This window comes from Alosa pseudoharengus, unplaced genomic scaffold (assembly GCF_046254945.1).
Source record: "Alosa pseudoharengus isolate Yale_2024_CS ecotype anadromous, Long Island Sound unplaced genomic scaffold, YU_APseudo_1.1 YU_APseudo_1.1_scf_10, whole genome shotgun sequence".
NCBI classification, from domain to species: Eukaryota; Metazoa; Chordata; class Actinopteri; order Clupeiformes; family Clupeidae; genus Alosa; species Alosa pseudoharengus.
The window spans coordinates 11088290-11111036 of record NW_027468565.1 but is presented as its reverse complement, the minus strand read 5'-3'; the positions used below and the strand labels follow the sequence as shown (position 1 = coordinate 11111036).

Genomic DNA, 22747 nt, shown 5'->3' with positions numbered 1-22747 from the left:
CCTCCTCCCTCTCTGCCTACAACACAACCACCTGCCTCAGTTTCAATCCAAATGCCAGCCCACAGTCCATCTGCAGAGGAATTAAATGCAGCTATCCCAATAGCTCAAAGACCGTCACAACCCCCTCCACCCCCATTACCTTCTACTGTCTCACAACCCCAGACCCCCCCAGTGGCTGTGGCTCCAACAGTTATTCCAGCTGCACTTCCAGCAGCTGCCCCAGTTGTGTCTCCAACTATAACTACTACAGTAGCCTTTGGAACACACCCACTGCAGTCTGTGGTAGTGGACATACAATCAGGAATCCAAGGTATGCAACCACAGCAAGAGGCTAGAACAATTGCACTCTCTCCCACATCTGCATCTCCACAGATTTTGCCCACTGTCCAGACTAGACAAGGGCATGTGGTCATCATTGTGCCCCGTGGTGCTTCATTTGAGAACATATCAGTGATCAATCAGTCTGCACAGGAGATTGTGGCAAATTCAATTGCATTAGCAGCTGCTGGCCCTGGTGAGGAAGTCACTGCTCAGATACCTACCACTTGTATTCCATCTGCTCCAGCTCAGCCATCTGCTCAAGCTCCAGTCACTACTGCTGTGCTGTCCACACCCTCAACATCAGTACAATTGTCTACTCCACCAGTAGCTCCCAAGCCATTGAACACAGTGAATACTGTCTCTCAGGGCAAAGGAGTGGTTTCAGAGCCACCACTGACTCCTTCAGTACAACCCGTCTCAGCAGCAGCATGGATCAAGGCACCGCCTGCTTCTGTCATAGTTGATACTCCATCAGAACCCCCTGTAGTGAAACAAACAGTCACTCCTACTCCTAAACCCATTGTACCACCCCCAGTTCCTCCCAAGCCAACCTGCATTCCAGCAGGGTTAAAGTTCACTCACAGGCCAGGGGAAATTGTCCGCCCTCCACTGTCTCCTCAGCCTGTTCCTGTTCAAAGGGTTCTGCCTGATCTACCTAAAGCTGCCACATTACCAAGAACCAGAGAACCACCTAATGCACTGTCATTTAGTCTGACAACCCCTGTCCAGTCTAAGTTCAGTGCAACGTCTCCTAAGTCTCCTTTGTCACCCAGGTTTGCAAGATGCCTGGAGACTTATGTGGTTATAACTTTGCCATCGGAGCCAGGATCACCTGTTGAAGGGATAACCACTCAGGCCCCATTGCGGCGCGGATCTCTTCCATTCTCAAGTCTAACAGGGTCAGTTTCAGCAGCACCACTGCCAAAACCAAAACCACAGCAGGTCCCCTTCCCTCCTGCACCAGTGCCCCAAACAGAACAGATTGTGGCTACATCCATAGATGTACAAGTACCAAAACGTGAGGTAATGGTTGTATCAGCTCCACCTCCACCACCAAGACCTGTAGACACAGTTGTGGCAGTACCGCCTCCGCCAGTGGCAGTACAAATGGAATCAGTGGCAGAAATATCTACAGCACAACAAGCAGACCCAAGAGTGTGCATAATAGCCACACCAACACAAGCAGAACTAACACACATATTTGTACCTGCTGAACCAGTAACCATAGAAATGGAGCAGTTGGTGGCAGCTCCACCTGCATCACAGCCCCAACCTGAAGAAGCTGTTCCACTTTTGGCAGATATGGCTGCTCAGCCTCAACCAATGCCCTCTTTGGCATCGGAGCCTGCAATACCACCACCAGTACCGATGGTACCTGTGGCTGCTCAATCTCAGTTGCAACCAACTGAAATTGCTTCTGATACAATACTGAGGCAACAACCACAACAAACAGCTGCATTTGTTACTACCCAGGCCATATTGCAGGATCAGCCTGTGGCCTTTGTGCCTGTGCCTACATCCATTCCACAGCAAAATCAACCTCTGGCTGCTCCACTTGTAGCACAGCAAATGATACCTGTGGGTGTTCAGCCTGTATCACCACAACCAGTTCCCCCTGCGTTTGCTCAGACTATATCACCACAGCCAGTCCCACCTGTAGGTATTCAACCAATATCACCACAACCAGTTCAACCTGTATTAACACAGCCAGTTCCACCTGCAGCTATTCAGTCCATCTCACCACAGCCAGTTTTACCTGTAGCTGTTCAACCTATATCACCACAACCAGTTTCACCTGTGGTTGTGCAGACTATATCACCACAGCCAGTTCCACATGCAGTTATTCAGCCTATATCACCACAACCAGTTGTACCTGTGGCTGTTCAACCGATATCACCACAACCAGTTGTACCTGTGGCTGTTCAGCCGATATCACCACAACCAGTTGTACCGGTGGCTGTTCAACCGATATCACAACAGCCAGTTGTACCTGTGGCTGTTCAGCCTGTAGCAGAAAAACAAATCACGTATGTGGCTGTCGAGCCCGTATCATATCAACAACCAATGTCAGCTCTTCAGTCTGTGCCACCACAACCAGTAGACACTATCCCAGCTCAGCTTATATCACAACAACATGCAGTAGCAACTTTAGTTGCTCAACCCATAACACAAGAGCTGATGGGACATTTCGCTGCTCAGCCAATGGTACAGCAACAACCAACTGAACCTGTGGCCATTCCACCTTTTACTCAAGAACAAATGATCACATTTGCTGATGGTCAACCTGTATTGCAGCAACAACAACAACCTGAAACACTTCTACCAATGCAACAAAGACCTCTACACACAGCTACAGTTCTTCCCCCATCACAACAAGAGCAACCAAATGCCTACCCAGCCCAAGTTCCATTCCAATATGCAACCATGGGACAGAGTGAAACTGTTCCTCCTGGTGCATTTCCTCAATTTGCACCACCAGCAGAAGATCAAGAGCCACTCATGCCAGAACCACATACTGCTCCTGTGGCACCAGTTACATATACTCAATTCACACAATCAATAGCAAGTGAAGAAATAATAGGGCCAGAAAAAGTTGTTTCAAGTGTAAGTCAAGTGTACTCTGCAATTTCAACTACAGAGCAGCAGCCTGAAACAATGCCCAAGGTAGTGACTCAAGTTGTTACAACTGAAGTGCAGAGAACAACTATGGTTTCAGTTGTACAAGAAATAATGCCTGAAGAACCTGCCCCAGTATCACCCAGTGCTAGTGTTGTTATGGAACCAGAGACCTATCCCATCAAAGTCCAATCAAAGCCAAAACAGAATGGAAGGATTCACTACCCAGGAGATGTCATTGATCTTTGCACTTCAAAAGTCAGTGTCACCATGACTGACAAAGGCATGGACTTGACAGCTCCTGAATCCAGCCGGCAGTCTTTCTCAAGTGATTCCAGTGGGCGGCATTCAACAGCTGTTCAGCCAGAGGTGGTAAATCTGAGTGCAGAGATTACACCAGCTACAACGCTCTCTGTTGTAACGGATAGCATCACAATAGTCACTTGCTCCGCCACCATTGCTTCGTATAACAACACTACTGAAAAACCACTGGATTTGGGCAATGCTACCTCTATGCCTCTTCCACTCACAACCTACACACCATGCAAACCTGTTGCACAGATAGTATATAGACCAGTAAATTCCCAGCCTAAAGTCACAACAAGCATGGAAATTCCTGTTAATCTATCCTATGGGACTGTAGAGAGCATGTCAAGTGCAACCACACCTGTAACAATTGTACCTGGGGGCATAATGAGTGACTCTACTGGTGTTCCACCCCTTATTCCAGCTCATACAGAGGCATACGCTTCAGCCGTTGATCTTACCACATCCAAGCCTGTTATGGTGGCTCTGACCACCTCTTCAGGTGTGGTGACCACAATAGTGGAGGATGATGGGACCCCTGTGGATCTCACAGCAGGCCGAAGGGCTATCTGCTGTGATGTGATCTACAAACTTCCTTTCACAGGGAGTTGCAGAACACAGCAACCCGCCACCACAATGCCTGACAATCGGTTTGGCTACAGAGATGATCATTACCAGTATGGCACTGCTACAACCCTTGGCATCACAGACCTTAGTAACATGAAAAGCTCAGTTTCAGATAACAATTTCTCTGAAGCTGGACTCTTCTACCACGAAGGTAAAAATGGATTAGATTACCACAATGGAGCTTCAGACGGTGCCATAGACTTGACTTCAGCAAAAATGTCTACTGGTGAGTATGATTTTGTCTTCATGTTATGTCATCTTTTGCATGTGGTTCCTTTTTGTTCCTTTCCCATTTTCTCATTAAATGTAAATATTGATTTCTGTTCTGTTTTGCTTAATTTTTGTCTTTTTTTCTTTTTCACACAGATGCTTGCATGTGCCTGCGTGTTTTCCCACAGTGTTTTGGCTTTGCTTCATGCTAAAGAATAAGCATGAAAAATTTGCATGCATTACTTCTCTACTACTACTCTCATTCATGTTTTTCTTTTTGATATATTGCATGCCAATACTTTCGTTTCAATTTTTATCACTGATGAAGAATGAGCTTAAGATCACATATATATATATATATATATTTTTGATTATACAACAGATGAAGCTTTGGACTACTCAAGCAAAGGCACCAGAGCGATTACCATCATCACCACTGCACATCAGAGTGTGCTAAGGTCAACAAATGGAATTGTTTATTCATCTATTGCTGAGCCCATTCCATCCAGTTATGCAATAACCACTCAGCCAGGGTCAATATTCACTTCAACATACAATGATTTGGTCGAATTACAACCAAGTAGCACTATAGAGGCATTCTCAACTTTACAAAATGTCCCTACCCCTTATGGGTTCATACCAGTAACAGCTGCTGGTCAGATCATTTCACATGAGACTGGACTTTCCAAAGAGATTTTGCCTGCAGTCCTTGCCAACCTTTTCCCAGGTATGGCACCATACCCTGAAATATATTCTGATGCAACCCTTGAAGCCATAGCAGCCTCACTGGACACTTTGCTCTCCCCGAACTTCCCTGGTTTTGATGATGGCAAGGATCAACAGTATTATGCTGAGCGTGAGTTCCTTGAGTTGGAGAAGTTGAAGCAGTTATGCCTTGCTGAAGAGCTTGAGTGGGAAAGGCAAGAAATCCAGAGGTTCCGGGAGCAGGAGCAGATGATTGTCCAGAAGGAGATTGAAGAGTTGCAGAACATGAAGCATCAGTTGCTGTTACAGCAGGAAGAGGAGCGTCAAGCCCACTTGATCCTGCAACAGGAGACTTTCGCCCAGCAGCAAGTGCAGCTTGAGCAGATCCAACAACTTCAGCAGCAGCTGCAACAACAACTGGATGAACAGAAAATATACCCATATGGCCGAGACACACTGGAAGGCAGGTCCCCTCCAATCAATACAGACACACGTTTCCTGCACCAGCAATATATTGGCAGAGGTGATGGCCAGTATTGGCCTGTTAAGGATGACACTTCAACGCCCTCCTTAGTACCTGGTCAGGACCAACAGATCTTGGGCACTGCTCCCACTGAAGGCATTCCTGAATCAGCAAGAGTTATTAAAGATGCTAAAACCGACTCCACACTTGCAGTGAGTGGCAAGAAGATTGTTGACAGTGGTGTGCAGACTGATGATGAAGATTGTAATGAAAAGCCATATCCTGGCAGGAGAAGAAGGAATAGGAGAAGTGTGGACAGTTGCGTTCAGACTGACGATGAAGACCAGGATGAATGGGACACTCCCATCAGAAGCAGGCGGAAGTCTCGATCGAGTAAATATGGAGATTCTGAGAAATGCAAGTCTTCTAAGGTCTCTAGCATTGCCATACAGACAGTAGCTGAGATATCAGTTCAGACAGATCATTCTGGAACCATTAGGCGTTCACCTGTGCGAGCACACCTCGACACCAAGATTGATTTCCCTGGGACTGGAAGACAGCTCAGAGGAGAAGAGTCTGACTCTGATGAATCATCATCGCACACGGGTCCCATAGAGATTGGTATAACCACCCATCTCAAAGCAGATGGCACTGGCTCCACTCCAAAGTCCCCAAAAGTTCTGTATTCTCCTGTCTCACCTATGTCTCCAAATACGTCCATAGAGTATAGCAAGTCAGGCAAAGGTGGACAGAAGATGCTCACTGTTGAACATTCAAGGCACTCCCCAGGCAGTCCTAGATCACTAAAGCCTTCACAAAGATCCCTGTCTGACAAGTCTCTAAGCCCAACTACTGAAGACAGAATGACATCCACCTACCATTACTCTGAGAACTATGCGGTGAGTAAATCTTAAATGATTGAAAATCTGTAATCATTGTTTTGCATTGTAAGTATTCCAGTCTAATGTCCATCTATCATATGCTGTGATCATTTATGTAGCCTCATATTGCATTGAGTAGAAATGGTTGTAATTAACAGTGCTGTTTGTTTTGTTATTTTGCAGAGCAAAGGTTCACAGAGTGGCACACCTTATGGTTCTCAGAAAAAAGTCAAGCGTACCCTGCCACACCCTCCACCAGAGGAAGATAACATTGTTGGACCATCTGGGTATAGCACTGGCTCAGCTCGAAGAAGGATGTGTAGGAATACCACTATGGCTCGTGCCAAAATCCTGCAGGACATCGACAAGGAGCTTGACCTGGTGGAGAGGGAATCCTCCAAGCTCCGCAAGAAACAGGCAGAACTTGACGAGGAAGAGAAAGAAATTGATGCCAAATTGAGGTACCTAGAGATGGGCATCAATCGTAGGAAAGATGCTTTGTTAAAAGAGAGGGAGAAGAGAGAAAGGGCTTATTTGCAAGGGGTGGCAGAGGAAAGAGACTACATGTCAGATAGCGAGGTCAGCAATATCAGGGAGGCGAGGCGTAATGGCCGGGGGCTTGAAAGACCACGAACTGCTCCACAATCCGAATTCAACCAGTTCATCCCAGCACAGACTGACAACGAGTCCCAGTATGGAGAATACTATCAGTATGCCCCTCAGACCCAAGCAGACAGCCATTACCCCCAGCAAACTCTGTACCAGCAGCAGTCTGTCTACCATCAGCAGGTGTCCCCCTATCAGACCCAGTCTGTGTACTCCTCAGTGCCGAGCCTTCAGCAGTCCCAGCAGACAGGCTACCAACATGCCTCTCAGCTGATGATGATGCAGCAAAAGCCAAGGCAGTCCGCCATTTCAGAACTAGAACCGAAGATCACCACCAACTATGAGGTGATTCACAACCAGCCACTCCTGATGGTCCCCTCCTCCACTGAAAGCACATATGGCGTTTCTCAGCTCGGGGGGAAGTACAGCAACCTAGACCTTAGGATGGCCTTGGAGGAGAGGGGCAGCATGGCCAGCAGCCCAATGTCCAGTATCTCAGCTGAGTCCTTCTACACAGACATTGACCATCACAATGCTAGGAACTATGTTTTGATTGATGACATTGGTGAGCTCACAAAGGGCTCTTCTGGACTCAGTTCCAGCTTCACCATCCCAGATAAAGACATGACTAAGGCTGACCGCCTGCTCCGTGCAGCAGAGGTGCGGCGCACAGCAGAAGTGGCTGACTTCCTGGGCTCCGGGAGGCTCTCATATGGAAAGACTGAGGAGGACTCAATGGAGGAGCCATATGAACTTAAACTTCTGAAGCAACAGATTAAGCAAGAGTTCCGGCGGGGTACAGAGGGTCTGGATCCCCTCACTGGCTTGCCACATTACTTGCCAAGTGACAGCAGCTACAGACACTTCCCTAAGTCAGAGAAATACAGCATCAGCAGGCTCACCTTGGAGAAGCAGGCTGCTAAACAGCTCCCTGCCTCTGTCCTGTACCAGAAGCAGTTAAAGCAGAAAAAAGCAGCGCTAATGGACCCAAAAATTACAAAGTTTTCCCCCATTCAGGAAAGCAGGGATCTTGAACCAGACTACAGTCATTTTTTAGCATCAACCGGGTCCTCGGTGGGTGGGCTGGCCACCAGGGCTCGGCTTCTTCAAGACGAAATTACCTTTGGGTTGAGGAAGAACGTAGCAGAGCAACAGAAATATCTGGGCTCTACTTTAGGCGCTAACCTGGCGCAGTCTTTAAACTTGGGACAGTCTCTCAACCTCAGCCCAGGGTTGAGATCATCATTACAAGACGACGGCACCTACCCTAGTGGTACTCGCTCTAGACCTTCGTCCCGGCCATCCTCTGTGTACGGACTTGACCTTTCCATAAAAAGAGACCTGTCCAGTTCCTCACTTAGGTTAAAGAGTGAAGGTGAGGGCATGGACACGTCGTTTGGTTCAGCCAGAGCCAAACCAACCAGCCTTCCCATCAGCCAGAGCAGAGGACGCATCCCAATAGTGGCCCAGAACTCTGAGGAAGAGAGCCCATTGAGTCCAGTCGGTCAGCCCATGGGTATGGCTCGAGCATCAGCCGGCCCACTCCCCCCAATTTCGGCTGACTCTCGGGACCAGTTTGGCTCAAGCCACTCCCTCCCTGAGGTCCAGCAGCATATGCGGGAGGAGTCCAGGACCCGCGGGTACGACCGCGACATAGCCTTCATCATGGATGACCTGCAGGGTGCCATGTCTGACAGTGAAGGTAAATTTGCTCTAAGCCTGTCTCCAAATCCTGTGGATATGCGCTTCATGCATGGACCTAATTGTTTTCATATCTGTGTGTGTCTGCTTTAAGTGCATGATGATTCACTTCCTGTTTGCCATGCTTTCATTTTGCTTCTGTAAGACATTGCATTTAGATTGTCAAGTGTGTCGAGTGATGTATATGTTGTACTTCTTTTCTCTTCTGAGACACAAATATTTATTTGTGAATCTGTTCTATGTGTGTGTTCTTCTCTTAATCAAACTATCTTCCTGCTTTATTTAAGTCATTCATGTTTTTTTTTTCATGTTTTTTAATGTCTGTACATTTTAAGGTAATTGTAATTCACTAATGATAAGTAGCTTGATGCTTAAATCAAAATTAGGTTGAGGGTATAACGGTTAAGCTGAAGGTGCCATTCAGAACAGACAAAATATTAGCTTAAAGGGAAATCTTTCCTCCCAAAATAAGATATATTGTCACATTTTTTGTATATATGTAGATTTATGTCAAATACTCTCGGATAATATTAGCAGTCATGACCCCATAGTTCTAACACTATCCAGCATTGTACCAAAAATTATTATCCATGTTATATTATTTCAATTTGTGTCATATACTGTAAAGGTCGGTCAACAGTTTGATAAAGAAATATGTGCTCAGTGCATTCCTCAGGCAGTTATGGATTGCTGACCACAGAGGTTTTTACGCTGAGTCACAGAGCCTTAAGGCCAGTGCCTTGTCATAAAGGTCACAGATTTGATTGTGTATTTACTGGACTGTCTTGCTCACTTTGAGTGAATGTCATTAATTCCCATGACTACTGCTCCAGCTGAATTGTGTAAATTCAAAACCCCTTCCTTTGTGTATTAGCTCAGGATTGAATTATGTGGTAACCTATATGGGACATTTGATTTGCTTAAAAAATCTCTAAGTCTAAAGTCTCTAAGGCCATCCCTTAGGCTGAGTTTTTTTGTTTGTTTTTTTACAAAAAAGTTCCTTCCTTTATTACTGTCTTTTCCGTTGTCATTTAATCATTCTGCATTGTTGCATGTCATTATATTTTCTGTTTATGTGTGTGTGTGTGCATGTGAAAGAGGAATAGAGAGAGCGAGAGAAAGAGTTGAAGCGTTAGAAAGAAATAAAGCAGAAATGAACTTGCATGCATTTGTTTGATGTCTAATTTGCTCATTTGCATGTTTGCTGTTGGTTGTGATTGATTCTGAAATATTTTATAATTTTTCACATCATAAGATTGTCAGCCTTGTTTTACACTTCTTCTGAGCACACTTCAAACTTCCCACATGACTGTTTCTGGGATTAAAATAGTTTTTATTAAATATGCAAAAGACATTATGTGCAAAAAAACATTTTCAGCCACATGATAAATCTGTAGAGAACAGGAAATATTCTCCAGGTCATGAGTTGAGGGAATAAAACACTAAGAAGAGAATATGTACATATTAGGTAACACTTTATAATTACTAATATAACTACTATATATAACTACTAATATAACTACACACAATTCATCATTTATTAAGCCTTTGTTACTTATTAGTTAATGGTTTGTTCATCATTAGTAATTTATAATTTATCATCAGTAAAGCATTTGTTCACACAGTTATAAATAGTTTGTTCATAGTAAATAAGCCTATATCTAAAATATTTTTATACATTATTGTTAATACTTAATAAATTATGTAATAATATGTTTTTGATTAAGTAATATTTCCATTATTTAACAGTTGTTACATACACATGCACTAATGATTAGTTAGGGTGAGAATACATATTTTATAAACCACTTCCTAATACTATAATTCATGATTAACTCAGGAGTTACAAGTGGTTAGTTAATGATATTTTGTGAGCTCATCTAAAGTGAGGATGTTTTATGCCTTGCAACACATTTACAAATGAGTTATAAAGTTTACACATTCATTTATTAATTTAGCCGACACTTTCACCCAAAGCGACTTACACATGTCAATGAAATTAAAGGGCAAGGCCACATTGGTGGATTACTGCATGTTAACCCGGCTCCCTATCCACTACACTACCTCTGCCCAGTAGTATTACAACAGTCAATTCAAAAATATAATATAGATATGCGTGTTTACTATGAGCAAACCATTTTTAACTGTGTGTAAACATGATTTACAGATGACAATTAATGTAGGAATAATGCTTTACAAACGAAGAATACAGCATTTAATAATAGTTTACAGATGTTTAATAACAGTGTGTAGTAGAAGAAAACAGAAACTCTTGCATAGCAAAGGTAGTGTAGTGGATAAGGAGCAGGACTATCATGCAGTAGTCTGAAAAGTTGGGGGTTTGATTCCCGGCTTTCACTGTTATGTCAATGGCCTTCAATTTAATTGACATGTGTACAGTGCTTGTCTGCTAAATGAATGAATGTGAATGTAATTTTTACAACTCATTTGAAAATGTGTTGCAAGGCATAGAAAGTCCTCACTTTAGATAATCTCACAAAATATCATTAACTAACCACTTGTAACTCCTGAGTTAATCATGAATTATAGTATTAGGAAGTGGTTTATAATAAAATATGTATCCTCACCCTAACTAATCATTAGTGCATGTGTGTGTAACAACTGTTAAATAATGGAAATATTACTTCATCAACAAAATATTATTGCAAAATGCATTAACAATAATTCATAAACATATTTTAGATATAGGCTTAATTACTATGAACAAACCATTTATAACTGTATGTACAAATACTTTATTTATGATAATTAACATAGGAACAATGCTTTACAAATGATGAAACAAAGCATTTTGTAATAGTTTGCAACTGATTTATAATAAGTAAATGATTTCATTATAAGTGGTTGTTTCATTACTTATTAAGTATAAATCATGTTTACAAACATATTTTTTGGATAGGCTTATTTACTATGAACAAACCATTTATAATTGTGTGAATGAATGCTTTACTGATGATAAATTATGTATGAACAAGAAATTACTAATGATGAACAAACCATTAACTAATAAGTAACAAAGGCTTAATAAATGATGAATTGTGTGTAGTTATTATAAAGTGTTACCAAATATTGTTTTATCGCTCAAACCAAGGTACCATCAGGTCAGTTTTCAACAGAGGGTTATTCTTTGCTCAGTTGATGCCACTGATATAAAACTACAATAGTAGGCTATCGTTGCTCAGTGTCATAGATATAAAAGTCTGCGTATGCCTTGGTTTTCAGCACTAAGTGACCCCCTGCTGATATTGAGCAGAGATGATCCCACACTCTTTCATGAGTATCTTTCGAGTATCACACACGGTACAGTATTAGTATCACATTTCTAAATTCTAAGACCCACACCGACCCACCTTCTGAATGATCACAGGCACAATGCAGCCCTATTTTATCAATTCTGGTGTTGACAAATATGCATTAGTCATCGTGATATTTACGCAGCTAGTGTGATGCCTTTACTGTAGAAACCAAGAATGTTATCACAACCCTCCCAGGTATGTTAACATGCTCTAATGCTTAACTGTTGCTCAACTGTATTTCCCTCGAGAAATTAACCTCTTTGAAAGACCTCGTCTATGAGTCACACTCGGATACACTGCAAATGTAGGGGACTGTGGGTCTTTCAAAGAAGTTTTAACTGGATCTGATGCTCTGCCCTGTGTCCTGTATGCATATTTGTTAGAGTAAGCTGCTGACCACTGCATTTTTCCAACATATGCGTAGCACAATACAAACATGCTAGTACATTGCTACCTTATAATTCACCTATAATCAGGTGTGCATGGTTTCTAGATACCCTGAAAAAGTGTATCAATTGAGACATAAGGACAGAGCACAACAATATTAGAAATTTTGGACATTTTTGAATGTTTTAGGAGTACCTCTGTTTGCATCAAGACCCATAAAGCATGTTTCACAAAAATAGGAAGTGCATGTCAAACAGCTGCATTGGTCACTACAGTTGAATGTTCACAAAATGAGCATTTATAGCAGTAGAAGCCTTATAGCACCACCAGACACAGTCAGCACTGGATCTAGAAACGTTTTGTCATGGATACTGCCTAACAAAAACCTCTAAAATATAACTTTCATCACCGCAGGAGTTCCTAGCTGGAATATAGAAGGTGAGAAAACACTGAAAACTGCACAATGACATTCAAAGTCCCCCATACAGCATATTTACACCACACCCATACATGTCATAGTCAGTGCTGGGCATTTCCCCTGTGGTATTTTCAGACCCATGCATTCTGGCATTCATATTCATGCCCTCTTGCGTACACTGTAGGTATGTTCCTGAAGACCTGGTCATGCATACCATGTATACATACTGTACATAAATGCATATGTTTGTTAAACCACTTCCACAATTTGTCTGAATGCCAGATGTGCTTGTGTTGAGGCCTTCACCCTCCTCTGGTGCCTCGTATACATCAGAGCACCATTCACTTACACGTAGATCGCCTGGTGCTCATCACGTCGGATGCTTTCCAGTGGCCTGCAAATGGATGGAGAGTGTGAGATTTAATGAGACACTTGCAGATGTAGGGAACATAAAGTCCTCGGTGCGATTCAGCCAAACAAGCTCCCACTGCCAGCTTCCATTTCACTCTCTCAGGACCGACATTAAAGAATTGGGAGAGAAATGTGCTTGCACAGAGAGGCTCTCCATCCTGATTTTCAATGAGAGTGCTTGTTGAGGGGGTGTTATACCTCCAGAGCAGAGATGAATACAAAAGCAATTTCTTTTTATTTCTTCCAGAAATATATTCTAGTCTATTTGAATGTTTTTTTTTCTTGTTATCAACATCACATAATAATTCCTCCCTTTGGGAAGTCAAAGTCTATTGCATGGCTCATCCAGAATTATAAGAATGTTCCAGTGATAATGGAATATAATGGAATTGTATTTTCAACCACAACAGGAAGCCTCAACAAAATGATATCAAATGATTTCTGTTTAATCAACTTTTTATACATAAATAGTGTAATTTCAAACAACAGTCATGAAAGCGTTATATCATAGCAAAGTATTCCAAACCACTTACAATTTAATCAATGTCTGGCAGTAGCCTATGGCAGATACTACTGTGAAGAGGCAGTAGTTCATTATTGAGTCAGGTTTGTGTGATGAAGAAAAACACTTCCCCTGAACCCGCTGTCATGAGAGTGATACAACCATGTCATAAACATGTCATGGACTATATCATATCCTGTTGATGTTCATCATAACGGTCAATATGAAATGACATGACAGTGTCGTGTTGCCATTTTCAGTAATTACCATGGCAGAATTTCTGGATGCCATATAAAAATATCACGTCATCATGTTGAAAGCTGTCATGACAGTCTTTGAACAGTGACTTTCATCAACTTATGACAAGATAGGAACATCTGTCATGACATGGCGTAAAGTCAATCCCTGAGGTAAATAATGTAGTGTAGTAATGTTCTGACCATCAATATACCAATATGACACTCGAGTGAGTGGTTACATAATACTCCAGAATATTCAAGCAGAAGTGTGGAAGGCATCTTTTCTCTGACTTCCAGAGAGAAAAACAAACTCTGTGTGTGTGTGTGTGTGTGTGTGTGTGTGTGTGTGTGTGTGTGTTTGTGTACGTGTGCATAATGCATAGGGGTGTGTTTGTCTATTTTGGTGTGTATGTGGTGGTGGTGTGTTGGAGTGTTCTGGGTGTCAGTTCTACGCGGGAGAGTTCCGTTTCACTTCCAAAGCATGCTGACCGATACTCAGGGATGTGTCTGCATGTCCAGACAAGCATGTGGTGTGCTCAAAGGAGCTGTGTGTGTTTGTGATAAAGAATAAAGAATATACCACTTAATTTCCTACCCCAACAGCTTACCACCTAAGGCAAGAGGAGAGCGACTGGTTTGATAAACCACGCATTGGACGTCCTGGCCAAAAGAATGGTCAGCAGCTGGATAGTAGACAGGTAGAAAGCTATACTGTACATACAGTACATCTAAACAAAATAACTACTCTCTCTCTTTCTCTCTCCCTTTCTCTCTCTCTCTCTCTCTCTCTCTCTCTCTCTACACACACATAGACACATACGGGACCACCTGCCTATTCATGCTCAGAATGTTGTTTTTGTTGGTTTTTTTTGTAATTTGATGATTTGATCTGCCAAATTTGCACTGGTTTTACTGTTTCAGATGAAATCAATGCATTACCCATTTCCCCACACTCGTCTAAAACTTCAGAGGGACCCTAAAGATAACAGTGTGTCGGGTAAAAGAGTATCTCTTTATTTTTTTTCTCTTCAGTAAGATTATTTTTAAAGAAAGGCTTTAGTTGTAAACAAAATGGTGTGTAATACTGAGAAGGCATGACCCAATTAATATAAGAACAGCCTCTGATCTATGTTTAATGAAGGCTGTTATGGTAGAAGATCAGGCAGAGTTTCTTTTACATATTTAACATGCGAGGCCTTGGTGATTAAAATCACATTGAAAAATAAACAAAATATTATTTTTTTCTGTTGACAAAAATAACCAGCAGTTTTCTCTGCTATTTGGTCAGGAAATGGATTGGGAATCCGAGTGGTTGGTGGCAAGGAGATCCCTGGGGCGAACGGGGATATCGGTGCATATATTGCCAAAGTCACCCCTGGTGGACATGCTGAACAGTCAGGGAAAGTGGTGGAAGGTAAGACATCCAGTGATCTCATGTGTCTGATCAAGATACAATATCTCCATGCATTTTCTTCTCTGCAGGGACGCAAGAGCTTGATTAGCGGGCTGATGATCCAGTATCACAACGAAAAGGCTCATATGCCACTTTGCTATTTCAAGATAGACGCCAACCCCAGTGCTGAATAGATGTTCATTGCTACAGTCTGTTTCTCTCTTTTGATGCCACTTCAATGCAGTTGCTGAATATGGCTGCAGTGAGGCTTCAGTAGGCGCGTTTCCCTGCCACTTGCATCTAATTTAAGAAGCAATTCTTTACCCCCTGACTGAACTGCTGTCCTTGCAACCGAATTCTGCACATTCGCATCTAGCGCTCGGGGCCACGGGGGCCAGTCAGGGCCTGGCGTCTCGCCGGTCGCCAGAACTGAGTCTGAATCTCAAAGGATGTTCGTAAAGCCAGCAATCTCTCCAGATGAAAAAAAATGCCTTTGAGCCAGAAATGTCAAGAGTGCAGAGACCCAGTATGAGGGAGGCGGGGAGGGAGACGCCTGGGCCTTTGGTTTTAATCCTAAGCCCTCTGGGAGGAGACGATAAGGGGGCAGCCATTGGTGTAAGCTCACTGGAGCCGTCATTATGCAGGGTTCACTGGGGACCGAGATGGCCTTTCTCTCAGTGATGGTAATGCTTTCGGTGAATGACTAAAGATATGGCAATGCTTTCAGTAAATGACTATAGATAAAAAGGATTATTAATAGATCAAAAAGTTAATAAATTAATGGTAGCAGTTTTTGTTTTAAGTGTTGGTCATCATTTCGAAGATTTAAAAAAAAAAATTTGTTCATATCATATTTATTTTCAGCAAACATGTACTTAGACAATATACAGTAGTTATGTGCTGCTATTTTGTTCGAAACGATTGCTATTCAGTTCTAAACACAGCCTACTTAATTCACTGTCCTAAAAATAATCTTTCTGTAGAGTATACACTGATGTGCTTACACTGAAATTAGAATTGATTCCTTGCAAAGCATAGCCAATCATTTTCTCAGAAAGTCTGGAAACAGCACTGAATTCCTTAGAGCCTTCATAAGGTGAGGCTGTCTGTGGGCTTCGGTTTATATCTACAGCTTGCTTTATCTTCTTGCGTTTTTTATTTGCTGTGATATTGGGTGCAGTGATCTGGAATCAGATTAAGAGAGCATCACTAGTGTATCTTGAACAGTGATTTCCGGAGCCTTCCTCCTCTAGCACCTGCAGTTTACATGCCTGTAGCAATTGATGAACCCTGTGATTGCAGCTGCTATAGAGTGTCACGAGCAAACATCAAATATCATTACTTGTGTGCTTGCGCACGGGCACGTGTCTATACATGTGCTCACGCAGACCCACATGAGCACACACTCTCTCTTACAGACATACACACTCACACAAACATACAAACACACACACACACACGCACACACACACACACACACACACACACACACACACACACACACACGCACGCACACACACACACACACACTACCTCACACACATAGAAAGAGAGCAAGAGAGTCAGACAGACAGAGAGAGAGAATAAGAGAGAGACTGAAACAGACACAGAAATCCATTAGAGACTGAAATGATTTAATTGCAACCTGCCTTGCCAGGAAGGCCTCCTGTTGACAGAGTGAATGTTGGTTCTTGGTTCTTCAAACAGCTGAATACACTCTATTGTCGCCACACAGCTCGTGAACTGCTCCGTAAGCAAAAGGCCTATCTGAAGACTCGCTTTCATTTGTGTAAGTGGTGGTGAGCTGCTCCTGGGTGCCTCTTGGTTTGCTGTGCCGTTTTTAAAAGCCTGTTTCTTCCCCCTCTCTGCCTCTCTATCATTCTCTACGCTCAGCTCGCTTTATTGGCATGCTTTTCCTCTCGCTCTTTCTCTCTCTCTATCTCTGAGTGTAGATAGAACTCTGAGACAGACTGTAATTTAAAGGAATGTAAATGCATTGAAGCTAAATGAAATAATGAAATCTTCAATTTCCCTTTCGGTTTTTTTGTTTGTTTGAATACTCTGATTGCACTTTGTTTGGTAGAGCTTTTCCTCTCTCTTTAAGGTCATAGCAGATAACCTCCATTTGGTAAATTAATGTGCTTTGCTATTATGGTGATAGGTGCAGTTTGTTTCCAAAGGAAGAATGTTTAACCTGTGTCTATGAGATCGATCCTCCCATCTGTCTGGTGTTGACGTCTGTGTGACGTAGCTGACCAACTTCTAAGCACTTAGAGATAATTCCAGGCTTTAAGATAAATCCTGCAGACTAATTTGAAAACGCTGTTGTCACGTTTTGGAACACACCATCCAATTTCAACATATTACATGTGATAATATAATTGTTAACATAATTGTTATATCTTGCTAAATCCTATAACCATAACCATAACCATAGTTGGATAAACAAAATAATACCCCACCCAAACAAACAACAAAAGAAAATAGCCTTCTTAAGACTGTTTTTCTGTCTTCTGTCTTCTGTGTATATTCACTGATGTGGTTGACATCAACCTGAAGCATGCTGTCCACTGTCCATACACAGGAATGCAGGTCCTGGAGTGGAATGGAATTGCCCTGACCGGCAAGACCTATGAGGAGGTGCAAACCATCGTGGGTCCACAGAGTGGGGAGACTGAATTATGTGTGCGACTGTAAGTCAGAACTTCCATCTCACTCCAGCACAAGCATATCTATTCCAGTGCCAATCTATGAAATTGTTATTCTTATTTTTACCACTCCATTTTTGTATAGCAGTACAATTCTGCACGGATAACACTTTATAATAACCACCACTTACAAATTGTAAATAGATAGTCTGATAAACTTCAGAAGAAGTTATTTAATTGTTAATGTGTGTGCATGTAGTTATTTAATAGATTAGTAACAAGTTGTGTAACTGATAACAAGCAATGACTTGATAAGTAATACATGTATACAAATTAACACTAGTGTTGAATATTTTCTTATTGTACACTCACATTATTTTGTGCAAAGGCAGCATTTATAATATATCATCACTTATAAATGGTAAATTGTGCTTTATTAATGTTTGGTTAGAACTTAAAACTGGAAAACCATCTATAAACATGTTTTGGATTGCTATTGTAAAGTTTCAACTGATTATTATACCTTGTATAAATATTAATGAGTAGTTTGTAAACCTATAATCTATAAACATTATTTGAATGGCTATCATAAAGTTGCAACCGGTCATTATAATCAATCGTAGAAATGTTAATGAGTAGTTTGTTAGCCATCTATAAGCTTTATCTGGATGGTTATTGTAAAGTTGTAACAAATGTTTACAATGCTTTTACAATAGTAATACATTCTGTGTAGTGCATCAATAAATACTATTTCGATGGCCATAATAAAGACTGCGACTGGTGTTGTTAATAAACACTTTGCAGAACATACATAAACATTATTTGCATGGCCATTACAAAGTTGCAAGTGATATCTACAATTTTTAGTTATTGGTTGGTAAATTCTTTGTAAGTTCTTTGTTAAAGCATTACTACCCCAACCCCACCCATGTTACATATTAACAGATTATTGGTGCACTATTCATAGAATTGTAATTGATTTTTGTAATCAAGTACAGAGCTTTTATTAACAAACCTTTCAGACAATATTGCAGCAGTTTATCACAAATAAACAGGGTGGGATATGAGAAAGATGACTCAATAAGTGAAGAGAACTGAGTGAGCAGTAATATTTTTTCTCATTATTACAAAACTAATGGCATAATACCTTACAGTAGGCCTGTAATCAGATCTGTTATCACTTTACTTGAAGGTGTCTACATTAGAGTTACATGACACTATCATAACCCTAACACTAACCCTAACCCCAACTTGTCATGACAAAAACCGAATGACATGACAGAAGCAAGTGACAGAAGCGTTATGTCATAAATGTTTATGACATGTTCATGACAGTTTCATGTCACTCTTATGTAGATACCTTCAAGTAAAGTGTAACCAAATAATCTTTGTCTGTTTTGGGGCTACTTGATGGCACTACATGGTAGACTTTAGGGACTTGTTCCCTATGCAGATGTAAGGGGCAAATTCTAAGCATAGGAGAAAACAGTAGTTCATACACACATACACAAACCTGCCAACACTTTTATCATCAAGCTAGGATAGCAAATTAAATATTTTTCAGGCTTTAACGCCTTAATTGCAATACTTAATTTCGCACAAATAGCATTTCACAAGCATTCAGTACATTCTCCACAATAATCTTGAATGGCAAACCACCTGTGAAGTTTTACATTTTATTTTGCATTTATGAAACATACAAGAGCATAAGAACATAGAAAAACAGCTTGCACCTTCCAAGGATTTTCAAACAAGAGGATGTTAAAAAAGAGTTTCACACCTATTAGCAATCCATCAACAACAAATAGGTGAGCCAAGGACCTGGTAAGAGATCACCTGATTGTGATCAAGTGGAATAAATGGCTAGGGCTATCATTTGTTAACATGCCTGTAGAGTACCTCTATACCCACCGTTTGCATATAGTGGCATTACTGTATCATTATTGCTTTTTAACGTTTTTACAGTTTTTATTGTGTTGTTATGTTAGCCTATTCTTTGCTATCTGCTTATTCTCATCTCTCACTGCGTATCCATGGGGTAATGCTACAAATAAGCATTGCCTGTCTGTTCATAAATCTCTTCAATATTATGATCAGACATTCTATTATCAGTATACATAAATACTCTTTTATAGATCACCAATGAAATAATTATTTGGGCCATTAAATGTTACTTGATACTTTCAATAATTAACTAATTATTTTAATAAACAATTGCAACTTTAAAGTCGCCATGCAAATCATGCTTAGATACCTTATATAATATAAACCATTGCCAAATTGTCAATAATCTATGAAACATATAATTAATAATCGTGGTAAAATATTAAAAGTCATTTTAAAATAATTTATTATCTGTAAACATTATAAAATATAATCACTTAGTTATTATTAATAGTAATTCATATTAATAGTAGGAATGACTATAAACAATAATAAAACCATACAGTAATTTACCATTCGTAAGCAATAGTTATCATGTGTTGTATCAAGTGTTTCCCCTCCAATTCTTTTACCGTAAACACAAAACACAGCTTGCATGTCTCTCATGTTTTCTTTCTGTGTGTCTCTTCCTGCTTTTGTTTCTTTCTCCCTCTCATAGGGACCTGAATATGCTCGCTGACTCTGAGCATCCACAACACCTGGAGCTCCACACACAGATGAAGGCTGGTGAGGGAGCCATTTTGTGATCTGTTTCACCTTACTAGCTCAGTTTGTCTCTGTATTTGTTGTTGATGCATGGGGCATTGTATTTCTATGTTTCTTAGCAGAATCTTTTGTCCAAAGCGACTTACAATGACACAGTTACATTAACATTAAAATTATCGGAAAGTCACATATTACCAACCGTCGCGTATGTCCAACCTCTTACGTGTATGTGTCACTTAATTTTCATTTCTATACAAACCAAGACGGTTAGCTATGTACCAAAAATTACATTTTACCGTGACTCAAAGAGCTGTAAACAGTGTACAAATCCAGTGGAACGACGACGAGAATTCTCAGGCTAACCGTTGATGTGCCGTGAGAAAGGTTGGGAATAAATACCCACCAGCCCAGCACTAAACTCAGAGCGTGGTAAACAAAATCGGATATTTCAGGCAGTAAAAGCTCCGGTAAGAACCAAACTAGATTTCGTTCAAATCTACACACCTATGGCTACTGAAAATGTAAGGTTCATTTAGCAAATGTTATTTTGAAGTATTAAAAACCATCGTTGTTTTAGAATTTTCGAAGAAATTGGTAATTAGCACGTTTACAATAAGAGTTTAAATTTAGGCAGCCTAAATAATAAGGTAAACCAATGAGTCTTCAGACACTTTGTGAAGATACCAAAACTATTGCGAGAACAAAGATCTGTAGGTAGGCCTAATAAATACTTCCAATGAGGGGTCACAGAAGAAAAGAGTGATGACTGTATCCTCTTTTTATCCGGCTCTTCACAATGCTAGTAAAATGCTGCATTGACTTGAAGGGGATTTCCCAAAGTTCTACAGTCAAATACATGTAATTATCGCTAAAACCCGCTAAAACATATAATTACTGCTGTCAATGGCAACTGTTTTGGTGCTTCTGATTTACATCTTTCATATCACTCCGCAAGTAGTCCGGTCACTTCTTGCAATTGAACTTCATTCAAACGTGAAAGCAAATGGTTGATCAGCTGTGATCAGCTGTGTTTGATTCCAGTTCAGCATGTTGTTTCTCAGCAAAAGCCACGACAAAATGTGGAGTTTATTTTTTCGTTTTGGCAAGTAGCCATATAATAAGCGGGATAATGTATAGGTCATTATTGGGAAAATAAGTCCCTTCAGGGCGAAGCAAGACCGGTTCCAGTTAGCCCTGTCGGGACTTATTTTCCTGATAATGACCGGCGTTCCATACATTATCCCTTACTTAATGTTGATGGAAGTCAGACATAGAAGATACTCCTTAGAAGACCGCAGTGGACGAGAGGGGAGTTAGAGCTGGATCAAGGAATTAAAGGAGAGACTTTCTGGGGATATATTTTTGTGAGCCCCCATGTTCATGCCCCAAATGTAGTGCTGTAGCTGCCTGGTTGCTTTAGCTGTTGGCCATATAGCAACTCGAGCTAGGTAAAGCCGATAGTAGTTTTTTTTTTTTCGTATCGACAGTAGTTGGTGACCCTGATAAATCTATGTGAAAAAGAAATAGCTGGATCTCTCCTTTAAGATAAAGGGCTTCACATGAGGGGGTGACACTCATGTGGAATAATGCATTTAAATAAATAAAAGCCTAATTGATCATTAGATTAAATGTATGTGATACAATTGGTTCAAATTGCATATTACTTTGTGACATGATCCATATGATATTTCATGTAATAGAAGTGATGAAAAATATGCACTCTGCATGTAGTATAGTAGGCTACACGTGTTCTTGGCATCTGTTGTGTTTGCAGCGCCAGGGAGTGAAATAAATGTTCTGTGATATCAAGTATGACATTTTGCTCGGGTGTTATTGCTCAATGCGCCACGGTATGCGCTGCATGTGTGCTGTGCAGGGGACAGGCAGCGCTCCCCTGGCGTGGACCCCAAGCAGCTGGCTGCAGAGCTGCAGAAGGTGTCCCAACAGCAGGCCCCCGGCACTGTGCTGGCCACCCACATCCACTCTGGCACCGCCTCAGCCACGTCCAGTGCTGTGCCCAGCCCAGGCCAACCTGGCTCCCCCTCCGTCAACAAAAAACGGCACGGCAGCAAGGTAGGGTTGCACAGTGTCCCTCTAGACATGGTGCAGATTAAAGGTGCAGTCCATGATTCCAATCCAGTGCACCTTGTGTCATGTTCAGAAAATTACCTCTCATGGACCTCTAGCAATCTATTCCTTATGTGCGTCAACAAAAACTTTGTGGCCCCAACACATTTCTGGCTCAAAACAAAGCAAATCTGACCATGCGGATTAACAATCATGTTGCTGGGGGCTGCGGAGCCCAAATATCAACAACTTTTCATCGCTGATTTGCCTTGTTTGAAGA

General features: G+C 41.3%; 1 protein-coding gene across 1 annotated transcript in view; it reads left to right on the top strand.

Moving 5' to 3' along the window:
* pclob (piccolo presynaptic cytomatrix protein b) overlaps nt 1–22747 on the top strand; it is a 74812-nt gene that overhangs the window by 37744 nt on the left and 14321 nt on the right. The window contains exons 11-21 of the mRNA XM_076272783.1: nt 1220–4096; nt 4463–6147; nt 6313–8437; nt 11680–11757; nt 12555–12578; nt 14314–14408; nt 14632–14707; nt 14999–15124; nt 17688–17796; nt 20354–20421; nt 22277–22473. Coding sequence (XP_076128898.1) covers nt 1220–4096; nt 4463–6147; nt 6313–8437; nt 11680–11757; nt 12555–12578; nt 14314–14408; nt 14632–14707; nt 14999–15124; nt 17688–17796; nt 20354–20421; nt 22277–22473 — 7460 coding nt within the window. The remainder of the gene's footprint in view (nt 1–1219; nt 4097–4462; nt 6148–6312; nt 8438–11679; nt 11758–12554; nt 12579–14313; nt 14409–14631; nt 14708–14998; nt 15125–17687; nt 17797–20353; nt 20422–22276; nt 22474–22747) is intronic.